Genomic DNA, 20,904 nt, shown 5'->3' with positions numbered 1-20,904 from the left:
CCCTTCCCCAGGAGCGGCCCACCCCTGGCCAGTTTCACTCCAGCGCCTGGTGTGCTGGTTTCTATGGCAGTACAGGTGGGCCTGGTGCAGTCGGCTCTAAGATTCCAGACTCGTGGGGCCTTGGAGGTGGAAAAGGAATTGATACCTACACCTCTGCATACAGGGAGTCTGCACAGCAGCTCCAGGATACCAGGGGGCGGTGCCGCAGGGAACCGGGAATGCAGGGATGTGGGTTGGGGACCAACTCTGCACTCTAATCCTGAGCAGGTTTGCTGATTCCCTCAAACTCCAGTATCCTGCGCTATGGCAATGGGGGGTATGTGCACGTGCCTGCGCTTGTTCCCGAGGGCAACGGTAATCCAGTCACAGGAAGTGGGGAGCTTACTACGAAATACATATGCATCCTCCCCCAGTTCTGAAATTCAGAGTGTAAGACCGAGGTGCAAGCAGGGGCGTGCTCCCGGCAGAGGTGCCAAGGGAGAATGGCACAGGCCTCTCCTCCGCTGCCCGGGCTGCCGTCTGTCTGGGCCACTCCTGGGCATACTGGGCTCTTGCCACACTTCTGCCTCCGCCTCACCTGGCTGGCTGCTCTCTGCTTGTTCCTCTGTTCAAATCCCCCTGATTCTAGGGGGATGCCCGACACCGGATCAGGACCACTCAGCTCCAGTCCCGCTTGCCCTGACCTTCATTATACTGCAGATACTCTACTCTCCAAATAAGGTCAAATTCACAGGTCCTAGGCGGCCCGGAGCTGCAGGGGATGTGATTTGACCCAGCAAAGGACTTGACAGGATTATTTGGGGCCAAATGAGACGATGCACAGAAAATACTTAAAGAGGTGACTGGCGCACTGTCCTGGTAGAAAAAGGAATGAGTACAAAGCTGCTCAGAGCCCTTTATAATGAGGAATTTCTCTTAATCCATCTCCAAAGGTACCTCCAATTCCTATTTCTCGGTATCTTGCAGTTATATTAATTCCCTAGCTTATCTGTCGATCGTCAGATTCCCCTCTATAATTATATCATTCATTATCACTTATAACATGATTGCTCCTGACATTCCTAGAGCTTCCACTCCTGCACATCTATCCCCGCAGTGAGCACCCTGACTCAGCTGTGAGTCAAGGTCGTTAGCGGCTCTTTAGTGCGCCGTCATAGCCCTTAATTCTCTTCCAAGCCATAAAGGAGGCTAACGCGCATTATGCACGTGCAGCAGTGACACTTGACAGATGTCACCTGAAAGTCTTTGCACGGATTTTCTGACAACTCCTCTTACATCCACTCATAGAAGAGGTGCACCGCTGGCCAGCATTTGTAGGTAGGAAGGGGAGGCACAGATGGTGTCTGGACAGAAACACAGCTCCTGAGAACCAGACTGAGGACTAGCCCTCCAGCTCCAGAGCCAGAATCCATGCCAAGCCCCAGAGACCCTGAGCAGGGCCTCCACTGGAAATGTGCTCTCCTGTGGCTCAGCACTGGGCTCACGCCCCTTTCTTTCCTTTTGTCAAACTACATAAACATTTCCATGAAAACTGAGTTTTAGATTCATCTTCCACTTAAGTCCCTCCAGTGAATACCTATACCAATTCCTTTATTGCATTTTTTTTTTGCAACATCTGAGATTGAACCCAAGGAATTCTACCTCCAACCTACATCCCCAGCCCTATTTTTTATTCTTTATTTTGAAACAGTGTTTTAGGAAGTTGCAGAGGGCCTAAGTAGCTGAGGCTGGCTGCAAACTTCTGATCCTCCTGTGTCAGCCTCCTAAATACTGGGATTACAAGCGTTAACCACCACGCCTGGCTCATAGCAATTCCTTTAAAATGGAACTCTTTTTAAAAAAGGGGACACTGTATTTTTCTATTTAGATTATAAATGATATAAAGTACCTTTTCACCCTTTTCAGTTATTCTCACAGTACCTCAGAAAGTTGTGACCATACAACAAGCAATTAAAATAATGAATATTTCCCAGGAGTATGAGTTCTGTATCAGTGAAATACTAAGCTGTGCATTCACTTCATACAGAATGCTTCAGAATTTAAATTTCCCTAACTTCTAACTTTTTATGATTTTATATTTTATGACTGGACATCTTCAATTGCCCAGCACCTGCGGCCTATTAATTTGAAACATCAGAGTGCAATGCAGACAGCAGCATGAGGTGCTCATCTGCCCAGAGCCACGACGCTCGCCATGGATAAGAGCCGCACGCGTAGAGACGCAGAGAACTCGGGGTGGAGAGGACCTGGAGTTGAAAGCCGACTCTTTTCTCTAGAGGCTACCGGCATCCTGTTCCTGCGGCTGCCTTGGCAAGTAACTTATCTGAGCCACATTTTCCTGCACCCTCCCTCTCCTGGGCTCACTTACAGAAAAGGCTGGACACACAGCCTGGCTTCCCAAGGGGTCTGGTGTCCTGGTGGGCAGGTAGCAAGGTGGTGGGACCCTAAAGCCATCTTCCCCAGAACTCCAGCAGGTGTGCGGCCCCTCTGCAGTGTGGAAGAGGCAGGCAGCACGGGGCTGTAATGGCTTTTTCACTGGAAAATTCTTTAATCTCTTCTGTAAGGCCAAGGTAATTCGTCTTCCTTCCCTCCTTCCTTCCTTCCTTCCTTCCTTCCTTCCTTTCTTCCTTCTTTCTGTCCCTCCCTCTCTCCCACCCTCCGTTCTTTTGACACTAGGATGTTGAACTCAGGGGAATTCTACCTCTGAGCCACACCGCCAGCCCTATTTTATATTCTAATTTGAAACAGAGTCTTATTAAGTAGCTGAGGGTCTCATTAAGTTGTTGAGGCTGGCCTTGACTGATTCATCTCAGTCTCTCGAGTACTGAGATTGCAGGCATATGCCAACATGCCCAGAAAGATGCTTGTATATATTTGCTTTGAAAACCAAAGTACTTAACATATGAGACATTCAGATTAGTTAACTCCGGCTCCACTGGGGAGACCTACGGGCATTCCATACATGACCCGAATTTTGTGTCCTAGAATGTTTCTCATCATGGTGGTTCACGCCAAAAACGTTACAATTGTGTTCGTTAAAGCTGCACGAATGCCTTGATGAAGAAGGAGAAGCTATAGGTGAGCAAACAAGGCGACCTGCCAAAGGGGGATGGGAGGAGAGGGAAACTCCCTAATGTACATGATGTCCATTCACAAACATATCAATCACTTAGCCAAACATGAGGAGGAGGAGGGGAGGGGATGGGGTGGGATCTGGGGAAGGGCTGACTGGGTGATGTGTACGTGTGTGCCTCCACCATCTTGTACTCCATTAAGATGTACAACTACAATGCACCAATAAGAAATAATTAATGGCTCACGCTTGTAATCCCAGCATTCATTCGGGAGGCTGAGACGGGAGGATCTTCCTCTCTCTCTCTCTCTCTCTCTCTCTCTCTCTCAGAAAATTTAGAACATATTTTCTTTCTAAAGAGAAAAGACTTAACACATTCTAGACTGGATATTGCAAGATATTGAAATGACAAATTGCAACTAAAATGTCACCAATTTCTAGAAGAGAACAATAAAGCAGCAAAAAATACTAGATTTCTCCTTCCAAAAATGTGACATTTATATGGTTAAATATTTTTGAAATACATTTAAAAGACATGCTGCAGATCTTGAGCATTAAATAACACCACGGGCCATGAGAAGTACCTTGGATTTTTTTACATTCAGTAAGCCAAAAAAAAAAAAAAACACTTCAAAATAAGAGAAAAATTATTTATGCAAAAACACAATTTGCAATGTTTAAGCAATGATTCATATGAAAAGTTCTTTTCTTCTGGTAATAACTTTCACTTTCTCAACTGCATAAGCATGTACACCTGACTCCATTAGCAGCTTAACAATGAGTGAAAATACCACTGCATTCCTTCCCTCCCAGGATACATTTCTGGAAGAAAAGAAGCATACCCTGGAGAGGTCAAAATGCTTTAAAAAGATGGTTTGCCTTTTCAAAACAACAAAATCTCTTAAATTGCCAGAAATTCAACCTTTTCCTCCAATACGGTGATGTATTTGGGAACTCATGAGAGTGTTTCCAAGGCAGAGGCGAGCTTTAAAGGAAGTAAAATACATAGAACCATTTTCTCGTACTGAGAACAGCTTCATCTACTGTATAAACGCACCCTCCGTGGACTGAACGTTTGTTTCTCCCCAGATTTGACGTGGAAAGCCTGGTCCCAGTGACGGGCTGAGGAAGTAGGACTTTGCAAGGTCATTCGCTCAAGTGAGGTCACCAGGCAGTTTCTCATGATGCGATCATTGCCTTTAGAGTGAAAGAGGACTCTGAAGTGCAAGAGAGTGTGTGTGTATTTCTGGGAATTGAATACAGGGGCATTCCGGTCCAAGCTATACCCCCAGGTCTATTTTATTTTTTAATTTTAAAATGGGTCTTGCTAGGGTACTGAGAGTCTGGCTAAGTTGCTGAGACTGTCCCCCATCCTACAAACCTCATGTTTAAGCCTCCCAAGTACTGGGGTTACAGGTGAGTGCCACCATGCCCAGTATGTTTAATTTTTTTTTTTTTTTGGTGGAACTGGGGTTCCTGGAAGCCCTTCTATCTCCGGGCTACACTCCCAGACCTATTTTTACATTTTTATTTGGAAACAGGGTCTCCTAAGCCAGCACGCGCGGCTGGCTTGGAACCTGCGCCATCCTCCTGTCTCTGCCTCCCAAGTGCGGGGATTACAAGCGTGCGCCACCACGCCCAGCCATGTTTAAAACTTTGATGGTTAGAAAAATCAAATTCTTCTCTCAAGTCATACAACTGTTTCATATTTTGATGCAAGATCATTATGGTCCATGAACTTTGCATCCATCAGTAATAAACTCTACTCCACGACTGATGACAGTGAATACGTTATATGGAACGCCTTTCTGAATATATGCTCCAACATCATCAGAAATTTATTTTTTTCTGTGATAAAGAATAAACAAGATAGGTTATAGGAGAGACTTACTGAGGTGTTTTTGTACGTAAACAGCATGTGCATGTATAAAAACCTTGTGTGTATATGTGTCTGTGTACATGCGTGGGACTGACCATCTCTCCTGCTTCCTGATGCACCTGTTACGACGAGGGCCTTACGCTGGTCATTAGCCCAGGCAGTGTGAAACCGACTCATCCGCTCTTGCTCTCAGCTGCCATTCAAAAATCAAATACAAACTAAAAGCAGTTCTTTCAATGAAACCTAATGTGAAGCTACTCATGGATTATTCAAATTGAATTTATTCTTTCCTTCTTTTGAATTGAAAAAAATCGGATCTGACTGCTTACTTAAATTTAGTATCTTTATGCCGGCATCATATATAAACAACCTGCTGCACTGAATGTGCTCGTTTCAGTTACTACATCTAAAAATAGGTGTTAAGGAGGCCTTTGCCAAGCATGTACGGTTACCAAAAGATTTTAATTTGGCAAGAACTATTGAGTGCTTACTGATACACTTGTATTATATTTCACCAAAATGGTATCTGAGTGCACTTGGGACAATTTCCATGAAGACTGAGGACAAACTGTACTCCAAAAACTACAGGAAGATCCTAGGAGAGGAAATCCGAAAGTCAGGAATAGAGCAAAGGAGGAGAAGGGCTTTGCCAAAACATATCTGAAGCTCCTGAGTCATCTGGGATCCTTCTTTTTGAGTTTTAGCTTTGCTTTTTAACTTTTCCTCTAAGTCCTATATATTTTTTTCATATTGTATTTCTCTTGTCTGCTCTTACTCATATTCCTACACATTTGCCTCTTCTCCTAACCTGAAGTTCCTCTTCTCCATCCTTACCCTGAACTGACATCTGTGGTTCCCTCATCAGGCAGAATGTGAACCAGAAAGAGGTACCATAGGCTGCCATCCCACCGACCACACCCTAACCGCCCCACCACCACCACCTTAGGATGGAGTTCCTCAGCCCCTACATCAAGTCTCCTAGGCATCTCCAGAAACTGCCCTGGTTCTACTTCAAACTGATTATGTCGCCATTTCTAAGGTAGGGCCTAGATATTGAAATTAAAATCCCCCCAGAGGATTCTACCAAGCAGCAGGATTGAGGACTAGCAGTATAAAAGATCCCAGCTAGAGCCAGACGCTTCATGTGGACACCAGCCCTCATGCCAGTGCATCGATCTCTCCCTGCACTCTCCTCTCCTACTCCAGCAAAATCAGTTTTTCCCTCTCAAATGAGCTATTTTTGGCATACATGCTTGCAACACCTCCTCACTTCTCTTCCCTCTGCAACTATCTCACAGGCTCTTTTTACAGCAAACTCCTCACACAGTCTTACACTGTCCCTGTCTTCTGGTTGTCCATTCAATTTTTTGTTCCCAACAATGCACCAACACTAATGGCTTCGATATTTATGAGTGCGATGGGCCATTCTGTCTCCATCCTGCACGGCTGAGCTACGTCACCTGATACTAGTCTCTCCCCCTTGAAAGCTTCTCACCACTTGGCTCCCAAGAAAGGCTTTCCCCATCCTTCTCCTTTCTTCCTGGTTGTTCCTGGGGTTATAATCATTTCGGGGGAGTCTTAGTCTTGGAATTCTCAGATCTTGGCTTGGACTTCTTCTACTTTTGTCTAAGCTTGCTCCCTGGGTGATGGCATCTACTCTGTGGGCATTCAGTGCCATCTTCTTGTTCCTGCATTTCAGATGTCTACCTCCAGCCAGAGTGGCAGCCCTATACTCTACTGGGGGAATCCTAAACTTATCAGTGCATTTCCTTCTTACAGTTTTCCAGGTCCCAAAACTTGATACTACACTTGAGTCCCCAAACCTCAGGGGAGGTAGGATTTTGACTCCCACTTTTTGCCCTATAGTGCGAGGCTTGTGGATATGTTAACTATCTGGGGAAAGCAAATGACAGTTGCTGATGAACTGGCCATAGAATAGTGAGATGATCCTAAGTCGAGAGTTATCATCCAGGATCCTGGAAATGGAAGACGTGAGTAGAAGCGTTGGTCAGTCAGATACAATGGTGGAAAAAGAAAAGGGCAAGCTGTGAGGTGCAAGCGCGAGAGGAAGACCATCTGCCGTGGCTGACTTGAGGACGGAGGAGGAGAGGTTGTGAGTGGGGGAGGGTGACGGTCTCCAGGGGCTGGGCAATGCCAAGAACAGGTCTAAGCATGCCTTGATTTATCCCAGTAACACCCATACCTGGCTTCTGACCTACAGAATGATAAGATAATGTAGGTATATTGTTTTCTACTACCAAATTTATGGGGCACTACCATGATAGCAGTAGAAAATGAATACACTTTTACAGCCAGTTAACCACCATCTTCTGTCAACTCTCTCCTAGACAGAGAGCCAAGACTGACTAGTTCCTACCATCCTCTTGGTCTGCTTTGGTCCAAGATGCCATCATCTCTCACCTCACTGTAAGAGCCTCCTAATTAGATCCCCTGCTTCTGACCTCGAATGACCATCAGTCATTCAAAATCCTGCTTCAGCTGGGCGTGATGGCACACGCTTGTAATCCCCGCACTTGGGAGGCAGAGATAGGAGGATCACGCAGGTTCTAAGCTAGCCGTGCTGGCTTAAGAGACCCTGTTTCCAATAATAAAATAGGTCTGGGAGTGTAGCCCGGAGGTAGAAGGGCTTCCAGGAACCCCAGTACCACCAAAAAAAAAAAAAAAAAATGCTGCTTCAGCTAGCTGATCCTGCTAACTCCTGAGTGATATCAGGTTTCCTTCCTCCCCACTCTCCAATGGCTTCAGACGTCCACACTCAGCAGCCAGGCCTCTTTGCATGTATCTCCTGAACTCTACATGGTCTACGCCTCTCCTTCTTCTCACCCTACTTGTTCATTCTGCCCCTCTGCACTGGTGGTCTTGCTCCTCCTCCAACAGGCTGGGACCTTAGAACACCCACCAGGCTCGCTCGACCCAGATCCCATAGGATGAGCCCCATCCCTTCCAAGAGGCCTTGCTCAGCATTACCTGTCCTACTGTATTCTCAACTTAATCACACCAGAAGGTGGAACATGAGAGGTAGGAGTGTTCTAAGTCTCAATCCCAGCTCCCCTTCACAGAAGCAAGGCTTTGTATGTGCTTTGTGAATGACACCCGCTTCAAGGGAGCGGCACTGGGGTTTTCTCTTTCCTTCTTAACCCCATGGCAACGACCCTGCCCCTGCTCTCTCTTCTCATGTGAAACTGAAGCAGTAGGACTGTGGTTGGTGGACTTGCCTCCAGTTCCTATCCCCACACACTGATCCAACCTTTAGCCATTTATCCCTAATTAATTTGTGCTAAAATTCATTTGTAGTCTACAAATGTCCATCTTAGGAGCCTACAATGGCCCCCACTGCTTTCTGCTTCAAGACCTTGAGGTGTCCCCATGACCTGGTGCTCCCTAAGTCACCTAGGTGGCCACCCTCCTTCCAGGTGGCTTTCCAGGTCCCACGCAGGGCTTGTCCACAGCGCTTCTTAGGGCAGCCTGTTCTTCCTTCCTTCAGACTTCAGGGTCACATTCTCCAGGAGCTTTGATTACCGCCGCAGTCCTGCCTGACCTCGTTTCCCTTTTGTCCACTTACTGTTTTCTCCTCTACGCTGAGTTTTGTTTTCCTCTGTTTAATCTTAAGCAACTGCTTAAAAAGAATTAGTTCAGATTGTGCTACACACATGTTTCCCCACAACATTATAATGTATGGGGGAAACATGATGCTATATATATATGTACACACCAGCTGCTCTTTGGTCTCTGGGCTTATGAATTCACTACTATTAATTTTTTAACCTTCATAGAGACATTATTTTGCTATGTAGATGTTTTGCACAAGAGTCTTTTTAACTTTCTACATAAATATTTTCATCCACTACTTTTATTTTACTTGCACATAGTTTTTATTATTGCTGCACTGTAATTATGGACCACGGTGAGGTTTGGAGTGATAGAATCCATACAGGCTTCCGTGTAAAGACAGATACTGTGGGTGAGGCTGTGGCAGGACAGATGGCTTCACTCTGTTTCACTCCACTCTGCTGGAGTTGTAAGGTAGGTGGAGGAACAGTGAGACCGTGGACACTGCCCCTTCCCTCGGTGTGCTTAGAAATTCAGACAGGGGAATCCCTTCAGTGAATAACTGCAAGTGACGTGGAACAGCAAGATGAGAGGCAAGAGTGCTATGGACAGCCTTCCAGAGAACACGCAGAGGGTAGAGCTCAGTTACTTTAATGTGAGGGGGTTAGATTACAGGATATCTTAGGTACTCTGTAGCTTACTTTCACTACTTTCAGTACTATATATATGATTATATGTAGATTAATCTCATTCTTTTCCTGATATGTCTGTGTTTGTATATTCATTCCCTGGCATATATACATGCCATATGCATATATGTACACGTACATATATATGTATACATGGCACAAAATTAACTAACAAGCCCACACACAGCCATGAAAAGAAGTACTTGAGTTTTATTACAGTTGTTATTTTTTATTTTTTATTTCTTATGGTACTGGGGATGGAACCCAGGGGCATTCTAACTCTGAAATGCACCCCAGCCCTATTTTTTATTCTTTATTTTGAAACAGGGTCTCACTGAGTTGCAAAGGGTCTCACTAATTAGCTGAGGCTGTCTGTGAACCAGGATCCTCCTGTCTCCGCCTCCCAAATGCTGGGATTACAAGCGTGCGCCACCACGCTCGGCTTACAATTATTATTGTTTATAATGTATTATCAGTTTTCTTGGATGCATATTCACAGTCCCCATTTAAAAGCCTCAAAAATACACACTACTAAGTTTAAGATTTTTCCAAATTGAACATATTTAAAGTCCTGCTGCTAAATAAGCAACAAAAACACTGGTTTCAGAGCTCCCTGGATTTCAAGTTGGGGTTAGTACATTGTGAAGAATGCCCCCTTTGGACTAATTCAGCCACTGATTTTAGGGTCAATCCAGGTGAATTAATTTTTATTTGTTCCTTTAAGGCTTTCTTGACTTATAAAATAAATCATTTCCCACATAATAGAACTTGGGAAAGTAGACCCTAACAACAAAAACAGAAAATCCATACAGGAGACCACACGAAACGTGCAGAACTCATTCTTTGAAGACTACTGAGTTGTGGACTGGGCGTCCTTAGAAAACCGTGATGCCAAAAGCCTGCCAAGTGTACGAGATGAACAAAGCCAAAGTAGTCTTGAACAAAATGAAGAAAGCTGAAATATCCAGGTACTGGATCACAGAACATACCTCACACCTATAGCTATAGTAACCCACACAGCATGGAAGTGGAGACAGGACCAAAGAAACAAAATGGAGAGCCCCCAAATAAACCCACACATCTACAGCTAATTGCTTCCCTGGAAAGTCACTAGAAACACTCTGAGGAAAGGACAGCCTCTTCTATGAATGCTGCTGAGAAAACTGGACATTTATATGCAAAAGATGGAAACTTCCCCTCTATTTCTCACCCTGTTCAAAAAGCAGCTCAACATGAATCAAAGACATTTTTCTTTCCTTTTCTTTTCCCCCCATAGGCACTAGGGATGAAACCCAGGGGTGCAGGACCACTGAGCTTCATCCCAAACTCTTTTTGTTTTATTTATTTTTTTTGGGGGGGTGGTACTGGGGTTCCTGGAAGCCCTTCTACCTCCGGGCTACACTCCCAGACCTATTTTTACATTTTTATTTGGAAACAGGGTCTCCTAAACCAGCGCACGGGGCTGGCTTCGAACCTGCGCGATCCTCCTGTTTCTGCCTCCCAAGCGCGGGGATTACAAGCGTGCGCCACCACGCCCGGCTTTTTTGTTTTATTTTAAGGCAGAGTTGCCCAGGGGGTCTCAAACTCGGGGTCCTCCTGCCTCGGCTTCCTGGGTTGTTGGGATTACAGGTGTGACCACTGCACTAGCTCAAAGACCCTAATGTAAGGCCTGAAACTATTAAACTACTAGAAGACAACGAGGGAAAGATTTCAAGGCTTTGATATAGACAATGATTCTTTTGATAAACTGCCTCTTATATGCTAAGAATTTTCGAGGAAATCGACTTTACTACCATAACTATACACGTATGAGCTAATAATAAAGTGTGCCGCCAGAATCATCATAAAAAGTGATTAAAATTTTGAATGAATAACTTAAAAGGAAATCATTTGATTTCCACTTTTTTTTTTCACTCTGGAGACTTGGAACTTTTAACCATATTCTTTATAAAGAGCATTTTTTCTTGAATATTTCAGACATTTAAAAGAGATCAGCCTCCTCTATTCAAAAAAGAACATTCATCTCCCTTCTTCCCACCAAGAAAAAAGCAAATACAAACTGATCACGAGGAGCCCCGCGAGGAAGCTTTCCTCGCCCGCGCCTGTACCTTCTTTGTCGTTGTGGTGGATGATGGCGTCCTGAATCATGTCTGCGAGGTGGAAATGCACCCTGTGGCTCCGCCCATGCTTCAGCCTCTTCAGGAACCCTTCCTGCTTGCGGAAGGCCTTCTCGCGCTCATAGTAGGCCTTGATCTGCTCGCAGCGCATGCGCTTCACCAGCCGCTGCCGCTGGCCCAGGGGAAGGGACTCCAGCAAGCACTGGTCAATTTCCATCTCATGGGATCGGAAAACGTTACATAGCTGAAAGCAACCTGGAACGAAAGAGGAGGGGCTGTCAGGACACCTCCCATTACGATCGGTGTGGAGTGCTACAAAGTCCTTGACTTTGAGATACACACTGCACAAGCCCTCGGCTTATTCAATCCTCAGTACTTGAAATGCTAAGTCCTTTTTACAGACTGATAGAAGACAAAAAGTTGACATATTACTCAGACTTTATGATAATAAGACCAAAAGTAGAATTAGCTAGAGATACGAAGCTTTGTTCAACACAGTGAGGAGCAATCCTTCCTTTCCTGTTTCTTTGAATCCACGTCAAAGGCTTAAATGTCCAACTGAGTAATGTTAACAATACTTGAAACATCAAATTCTGGCCGAGAGTCATCCCCAGTCCCTCAGAACACCTTAACAAATTGGTTTGCTAGCATGAAGATTCTGCTAACTCTCTGTTTATTGACAGAGTAGCAGAAAATTAATGCTTGTCACTGATAGCCCTAGTATGTGACTTACAAATACAGGTTCAGAGCAGTGTTTATGTGGTTTTTATTTTTATTTTTATTTTTTGTGGTACTGGGTATGGAACCCAGGGGAATTCTACCTCTGAACTACACCCTCAGCCCTATTTTTTTTTTTTTTTATTCTTAGTTTACAACAGGGTCTCTCTGAGTTGCAAAGGGACTCACTAAGTAACCGAGGCTGGCCACAAATCACGATCCTCCTGTCTCAGCCTCCTGAATGCTGGGATTACGAGCATGTGCCACCATGCCCAGGTGTCCTTTTCTTAAAATATGCAATATCTGAAAACAGGGCACAGTAAGGATCGACTTCATCTTTGGAATGCCGCCCACTCTTCTGACAGGACAAGTCATGCCCACGCCATTTCTACTTGCTTCTCCTGACACTTTTCAGTCTCACAAACACCAGCTGCATCCGTATGACCATCTCTGCTTTACACAAAAAGAAAACCTAGTTGAGAAAGGCTGTTGATTTATCTAAGACCAAAGAGATGATTACATGACAGCCACATGTGTCCTACACAGGCTTAAGAATAATCAAGATAAAAGATTCAGAAGGACATATGCAGTCGCCTCCACCTAAGAGGGAAGGAGAGAGAGAGAGAAAGTGGGACTGGGGAATCTTGTGTTCATTGTGTGTTTGCATTTGACAAAGCTAAGCATTTTACAATCAAGTTTTCATAAGACTCTTCATATGTATTTGAAAAAGTGATGTTAGAAATATCAGCTAGCTACAGAAAAAAATGCTGTCCCTTTCCAATGACCCCAACACAGACAGACAACTGACAACAGCAGTTCTGAAAGAATGACAAACGTTCTGGAGCGCGTTGGTTTGACACAAGCCATGGTGACTGCCACGAGCAGATTGACTGCGAGCGCTTAGTAAGACCAGGCAGGAAATGTCTCTGCTCTCAGATCTGCTTAAAAACTGCGTCTCATTTGATTTCTGGACTTTGACGCTCTCATCACTTCGGCATCTGTGGCTGTCTGTCTAGGTTGTCATCCAGCGTCCAAGAGATCGTCAAGAACAGCATGGGAGAGTGCCATGTGCTGATGAGCATGCCGTTGGCAGGGGAGGATAATCTAATAAACCAGCAGTCCTCCAGCTTCTCACGAAGGGGCTCCTGGTCAAATCGTCAATTAACTCTTAAGGACTTCACAGTGACAACTCGTGATTCATTGGGCAATCCTTCATAGTCTGTCAACAAGGGGCACCAGGGTTGCTCTTAAATTACTTTCCTACTGCTTCTTACAATTTGGAAGAATCACAGTTGCTAAGTGTAAAACTCATTACACATAGAAAATATTGATTTTGCACATATTTTGTTAATTAATAACATCCTATTCTTTGCCTTCAAGTAATCTGTATGTTGTTGTTGTTTTTTTTATGATCAAAAAAGTGTATTTCAGCCAGGCATGGTAGTGCATGCTTTTAATCCCAGTACTTGGGAGGCTGAGACAGGGGGATCACAAGTTCACAACCAGCCTCAGCAACTTATGATTCCTTCTGCAACTTAGTGAGACCCTGTTTCAAAATAAAGAATAAAATATGGCTAGAGGTGTAGCTCAGAGGTAGAATACCCTTGGGTTCAATTCCCAGTACCACAGAAAAAGTAAGTAAGTAAATAAATAAATAAGGCCAAGCAAGGGAGGGAGGAATGAGGAGGGAATGGGGTGGGAATTGAGTAGGGGTTAAGTCAGTGATGTGTACATGTTTGTACACACAAGTTTTTGACCCCAATATGATGTATGAACATAATGCACCAATAAAAATTTTAAAATAAATAAATAAATATTGAGGATTGTAGGGTTTTTTTTTTTTTTTGGTCTGGTTCCCATTGGGTCAGCTATTCTATGTGCATATGGGTCTGTTGTCTGAAAGACAACATTCTCAAAGCAACAGTTACTGAAAACAGAAGTCTGAGGCATCGTCTAACACCTCAGGTGAGGAAAGGGACAGATCATCATGAAGGTAAGCCAATGAGGATGTGGGACTGAGCTTGTGCAGTCAGTGTGCCCTCCTGGAATCCCACATCCTGGGTACACCAGGCTTTTTATATTGATTGATTGATTGATTGATTGTGGTACTAGAGATGGAACTCAGAGGCATTCTAACTCTGATCTATACCCCAGCCCATTTTTTTATTCTTTATTTGGAAACAGGGTCTTACTGAGCTGCAAAGGGCCTCATTAAGTAGCTGAGGCTGTCTTCGAACTGCAGTCCTCCTGTCTCAGCCTCTTGAACGCTGGGATTACAAGTGGGCGCCACCACACCTAGATTGCACCAGTCTTTTTATTTATGTATTTATTTACTTACTTACTTATGTTTTTTATTTATTTTGCCATACTGGGAATGGATCCCTGGGGCATTCTACTTCTGAGATATTCCCCAAGCCCGATTTTTTATTCTTTATTTTGAAGCAGGGTCTTACTGAGTTGCAAAGGGCCTCACTAAGTAGCTGAGGCTGTCTACGAACCACAATCCTTCTGTCTCAGCCTCCCGAATCCTGGGATTTCAAGCATGTCCACCACGCCCTGCAATCGCGTTGCCAGGTAATACCTGCCCAACAACTGAGTAGGGAACTCTTCTTTGATAAAGACAATACTTTTTCACGAGGCTGGCATCCCTTGTCTAGCATGAAACCATATATGAGCTAACACAATTTAGATCTTATAGGAGATTTCATTCTCACAACATTACATAGATTAATATTACCAAGATGCATGCACCAAGACAAAGCATATGTCTGTGGTGGTAGAAGAGAGTGCCTAATCCCGCATGAAACCAGTTGTTCATCTCCAAAGACATGTGTAAACAGTATTTTTCAGATACCAAGTTTGGCTCATAAAAACACCCACGTGCATTGTTCCACATTCTTGTTCTTTCCCCTTCTTTCCAATTGATGGCCCGATCATGGTGTCTACAGACACCACGCACCAATGACACCACACCTGGAAGGAGCCTTGCAGCCTTCAGAACTGTCTAGAGGGTTTCTTCCCATCAATGCATCTTTAACTTGATCTAAGCAAGAAACCAACTTCTATTGTGACTAGCAACTATTATTTGGGGAGGTGTTCTATTATGACATTGCCTTAATTATGGGGTATTGTTTGGGAAGTTATTTTTTCCACATGTTCCAGGGAAACAAAAGTTTTAAATAATAAGCTTCACCATTACTCTCTACCTAGTGGCTCACTGACAAATTCTTGACGACCAATGGTGGTAGGGTGGGAGTTGAGTCTTTGATTTGTACTGTTTGCTGTTATTGTGGTGAATTATTCCTAGCTGGCCAATATCACGTTACCAGTGTTTCCAGTGTGACATCACTAAAGGAGAAGATGGAAAGACACACGCCTAATCAGCCCCTGGTGTTGAAGTGGCCCCAGATCACACTCCACCCTCACCACCCTAAGAAGTGAGACTTTATATTCACTAGAAACACAGCTAAGCAGGGATGGAGATTCCAGCAAAGCTTCCAATGCCAGTTTAAATAAGATAGCACTATGACTCACTTCAGGGGTGAAAACTCGCAGCCAGAAAGGTCCTGCTCAACAAATGGGCATCACTGTCTGACCCAATCTGAGAAGCAGGGAACAAGATATATAAAGGACAGGTAAAGATGCATCTTCAAAACTAACAGGTGGCATGAAGTGAAATGTTATTGCTCCATTCGTCGGCCGATGCACTGTGCCATGTGCTCAGGACACGATTTAATGGAAAACCAGAACCATGAAGACTAGACATGGTGTCACACACCTATAATCCAAGTGCTTGGGAAGCTGAGACCAGAGGATTACAAGTTTGAGGCCAAGCTGGGCAATTCAAAATAAAGAATAAAATACAGCTGGGGATGTAGCTCAGCGATAGAGTGCCCCCGAGTCCAATTCCCAATACCACAACATAAATAAGAAGACAAGTAAATATATAAACACACATATACATTTAAATATATATGTATATATTTGTGCATACATACATATACACATAGCTTAAGTATTTCATGAAGAACAGATTAGCAATTTTATCATCATTTATCTCCCTTCATAAAAATGTTCACTATAAATTCTAAGAGCCAAAATATAGCTGTCTAGGGGGAAATGAGCACATGCACACACACACACACACACACACACACACACACACACACAGATATCTGCACACGTAGCAACTCTCCTAGCATGACTTTTCTTCTTGGAGTCCATTGTTACATCAAGCTTCCAGAGATTATTTTTTCTGCATATACAATGTCAGTGAAACAAAGGAGCAGGAGGATTTTCAGACAAGAATATAATCAGCTTCAACATCCTCTCCCAGAGCCTCAGGAAGCCCTCCGCAAGCAAGAAGTCTGTAGAAAATACCAGATTTCAATGTCCTTGTAATCAAGCTGCAGAACTATATCCTCCTTTACAGAGCATAAAATAGATTAGAACAAAATTATATTTGGGTAAGAAAAGAATGTTATGGCCTAAAATAATCTAGTCATTTAGGTCTATAATGCCTGTCTCATATAATCCTCCATTGAAACATTTCTTTATAAGTTGGAGAAATAAACTACTCAAATTAACTTAAAGAACTTAAATTCCTCTCAAGAAAACCCACTGTATTGTTTATCTTGCTGCTTTGTAGCTATCTCTAAAATTTTAAGTTTATATATCTAGAGGCCTTTTCTTGATTTTCCACCCAATTATTTGAACACGTTTTTCTAGTGAGAGAATGTGATAAATGCTTTCCCTTTAAATTAAATAGAAATAAAACAACTAGACATGACCTAAAATTCCTGTATGATGTGTATTTTTACACATTAATCTATGTTTTTCTGCATCTAATATTACCCTTTAAAGTATTTCTTTAATGACAAGTTCTGTGCTTGTGATGAGAAGCAGATGCACACTCATCATCCCCCCTGAATTTGTTTGTGGGTAACAACAGAAGTGAAGATTGTCACCATGATATGATGTTCCTGACTCACTATCCAAGTGTATGCACTATCTGTTCAAATCTGCAGTCGACTGAGGGTACTATGCGTGAATGCTCTGTCCTGTGCCACAGATGGCTCCAGAACCATGTGAATGTGCTGATACACCATCATGTGGCTAACCTAAGCAGTGTAGCCATTGACTGGTCAACCACCCACACCCAAGGGCTACAGAGCCGCCTTCAGATCCCAAGTGCCTGGTATCAGGTCCTCAGCCAGCCTCTTGCTAGTTGTGTGCGTTCCCAGCGTGATTTTCCTCTCTGCCATCAGCCTCACAGAGGGCCCAAGAACAGAATGCATATGGAGTGTCAGCAGACGGCCTGGCATGCCGAGATGCACACTGCATGCGGACTTCTCTGGAGACTCCCATCCTTAAAGATCAGACTCCCATCCTTAAACACACTGATGTTTTCTAAGAGCATGCCATGTTATGGACTCCATCCTTTCCTGATGCCCCTGACATCTACACATCACGATTACTCTGCTGGGTACCCTCATGATTTGGAAGTGCAAATTGCTGCTCTGTCCCTTTCAAAAGAGAATGCGACTTTGGCATCGAAAAGTTCAGCTTAGACTCCTGGTTTCTAGAGGCCGAAACTCAAGGGAGTTCTCTATGGATTCATACTCAGTAATTTCGAACCTCTACTCTACATACACATGTTGAGCCCTTGAATACGGAATAGTCTACTCTGAATCTGCATCAGTGTATTTTATCCTTAGTCAACATTTTCAACTATGGTGGGAAGATACTCAGCAACCTATTCCTGCCCAACCAGGCACTTACTAATAGACAACTCCATGGTGTACAGACCATCTCAGAACAGGACGCCTTAGCTTCAACCCCCTGTGTCCCTTTTGTAGCTGGGACCAATCAAGCAGCTTCCTGGATACCTTTAGTCTTTGTCCTGAGGCAACATGGTGAAATGAGTAAGTCACATTTCAAGTATGAGACCAATGAGCACAGGTTTTCCATGAACAAGTCCTCTTTAAAGTCCTTCATTTTATCTCAACAGTGCATGTGTTCATATAACTTCAATTTCATGGCTGCAAGTAAAAATTTTTTAAAGTATTTCATCACATTATTGAGTCTTGAATAAAATTATTTAAAATATTGTTTTAGAATAAAATATATTCTGTCCTGAAGTAAATGGAGATAAATTTGAATCTCTCACTTAATATTTACTCTTGGCTTTATGATGTCTGTTATCCCCCTTTTCTGTTGTAAACATATTTGGGGAAAATAAGATGCTAACATTTTTCCCAGGTTATATACTTTGTGTTTTTATATGATTTCCACTGCCCTTCATATCAGTTTATGACAGTCAGATAAAAGACAATCTCCAAGGTCAAGTCAAAAACCAATACCAAGACAGAGTGCAGTCCACAGATAAGCATCCCTGTGTCCACCGTACAGACTCTGCTTATCTCACAACACAAATATTATATGAAACACTCTTGGCTTTAGTTCTCACTACTACACTCTACTAAATAACTTTATAAAGACACATTTGTCTTACCACTACCCTAGAATAATAGAGCTGGTCAAAGTTCAATAGCCACCATCACTGGATTCCACCTTACCCACTGACTACCACCAATAATTTGCATGCCGACCATCCTCATTCCCATTTTCCTGGTCCTCCGTTAGGTGGGTTATGCCATTTTATTCACTACCTAGCATTGCCCATTATTTTTTCTGGGAGATCCTTTCCCCTATACTAAAACACTGACCCATGTTGAATCCAGCATCGTAGCTGACACCGAGCAATGACGACTAGTCCTAGTGTTGGTTCTGCAAGAACAACTCAGAATCCTTGCACGAGGTTTGATAGATAGAAACTAGACACTGGCAGATTTTTTTTTAAAAGCTCTCTTGTTGTTTTAACATCAATATACTGTGATCTTGGCATTTGCTATCAAAGCCCATTCCTTCTGAGACAGAGAAGAGAGATAATAAGAGAGACAGAGAGAAAGGAAATAATATCAGTTAAATTCTCAGTTCCTAGATCCAACAGTACCTGAATTTAGACTTTCCAGGTATAAGGGTAATTTTCTAGATCTGAAAGCCAATAAATTTCCTTTTGTACTTAAGCCAGTGTGAGTTAATTTACTGTCAATGGCCAGCAAGTGACTTTTAGTATCCAAGTCCATAAATTGAGAGTACTCTTTCACATAAAAAAAAACAAAGCAAAAGAAAATCAAATAAACCACAGCAAATAAACAAACTTCCCCTCTGTCTCATTTCCCTCTACCTGTCATGGAAGTAGTATTTTTGCAGCATGCAAATTTTGGATCACACACTAAGGAATTAGAAAAGATATGGCTCCCAAGTAGACAGGGTTAAATATGGTTAATTTGAGTCTTAGAGCAGAACAGGGCGAGTACTTAATCTTAAGGACACTCCTAGTAGGGCTTCCTGCCTCACTCCTGAGTCCTGACTATCCACACTCTGTCCTCTGAGCCAGGTATTATAAGTATATATGAAATGTCTCCTACAGAGGTCATTGATTAATATGAAGAGTTGATATAGTTGAGTCAGGAGGGTTATGATCCCAGCATTACAATGGAGTTATCTGGTGTGTCCCAGGCCTGCCGGGTTTGGCTGGAGCAGGCAGGTACCTGGGGGTGCAGCCGAGGGGATTATATATGTTTTCTCACCCCATGCACCCACTCTCTTGCTCCCGCCTCCATGATGCGAGGGGCACAGCCATGTGCTCTCTCTCTTCTCCTCCTCCAAGTGCCATCCCCTGAAGTCCATGGTCCCCAGCCTCACATGGATTTAACCCAAAATGATAACAAAATTAGTCTCCTTTCCCCTAAGTTACATGATCAGTCTTTTAGGCTATAGCTATAAGGATGCTGACCAGAACACGAGGAGACCTGGAGACACAGACTCTTCTCACATTGTAGCTCCAGTTTCCACCAGTTGGCAAAGGAAAAGGTCAGAGATACACCTATTTCTTTCAGACTCTCAGAGCCTCTTGATCTTTCTGCCCTGCAAATTCCATCCTATGTTGATCTTTTTTTTTTTTCAAAGCATTGTGGGTGGTTTGAGAAGTAGGTGCTGGAGATCTTTCCCAGAATGATTGAAGGTAAGTAAGACTGTTTTCCTTATTTTATGGGATATAGAAGAAGGTTGGCATAAGAAGGTCTGAGGCAGGGAGTGGAACTTTTGAGATGTCAAGAACCACATTAGGGTCCTTGAAGGATCCAGGGAACAGTAAATTCACTAAATTTCACAACATTTTAGGATCATTTTCAACATGGAAAACGGATGTAAATATTGGAAAAAGAAAGATGAAAAATTGTTAAAGTGTGATTTTGTTAAAGAACATTAGTGACAGCTATGTGAGCTTATTACTGTTGGTGATTTATTTTCACTTATTGAATATTATAGTGTCATTAGATCAGATTTCATTAATGCAAATTTGATTTTAACATGGAGCCTGGTTTATTGCATGTTTATGTCTCTGCCTCATGGGTAGACTCATACTAGATCTGGCATGGGGTGAGGCCTCACCATGAGTGAGGGATACACAGAGGACGCAGTGACAGCCAAAGCCCCACACTTGTCCCCACTGAGATGTGGCCTCCATCTGTTTATTGGGGATAAGGCACAAACATACTTGAAAGTCTACTGTAACACACGTGGAAACTCCTAAACTTTCAGAATACTAGCAATAAAACCATGCCACTAATATTACTCTATTTATAGTCTAAATTGCTACTATTAATTCCACCAAAATTCATGAACAAAGAATCCAAAGGATTTTTTTGCAGAGCTGGCCCTGACTAGGTTTTCAAGCTCTGGTGTTCTGGCATGTTCAAGTAGAGGAGTGTCACACAGATTGTTTTTCTACAA

At 43.2% G+C, this 20,904-nt stretch overlaps 1 protein-coding gene across 1 annotated transcript in view; it reads right to left on the bottom strand.

Moving 5' to 3' along the window:
• MYO16 (myosin XVI) overlaps positions 1-20,904 on the bottom strand; it is a gene marked incomplete at both ends in the record, with an annotated part of 497,659 nt that overhangs the window by 465,022 nt on the left and 11,733 nt on the right. The window contains one exon of the mRNA XM_080689777.1: positions 11,320-11,583. Within this exon, the coding sequence (XP_080545903.1) occupies positions 11,320-11,583 (264 nt within the window). The remainder of the gene's footprint in view (positions 1-11,319; positions 11,584-20,904) is intronic.

Source organism: Muscardinus avellanarius (assembly GCF_963383645.1).
Source record: "Muscardinus avellanarius genome assembly, chromosome: 2".
Classification (NCBI taxonomy): domain Eukaryota; kingdom Metazoa; phylum Chordata; class Mammalia; order Rodentia; family Gliridae; genus Muscardinus; species Muscardinus avellanarius.
This window is presented reverse-complemented; position numbering and strand designations above follow the sequence as displayed.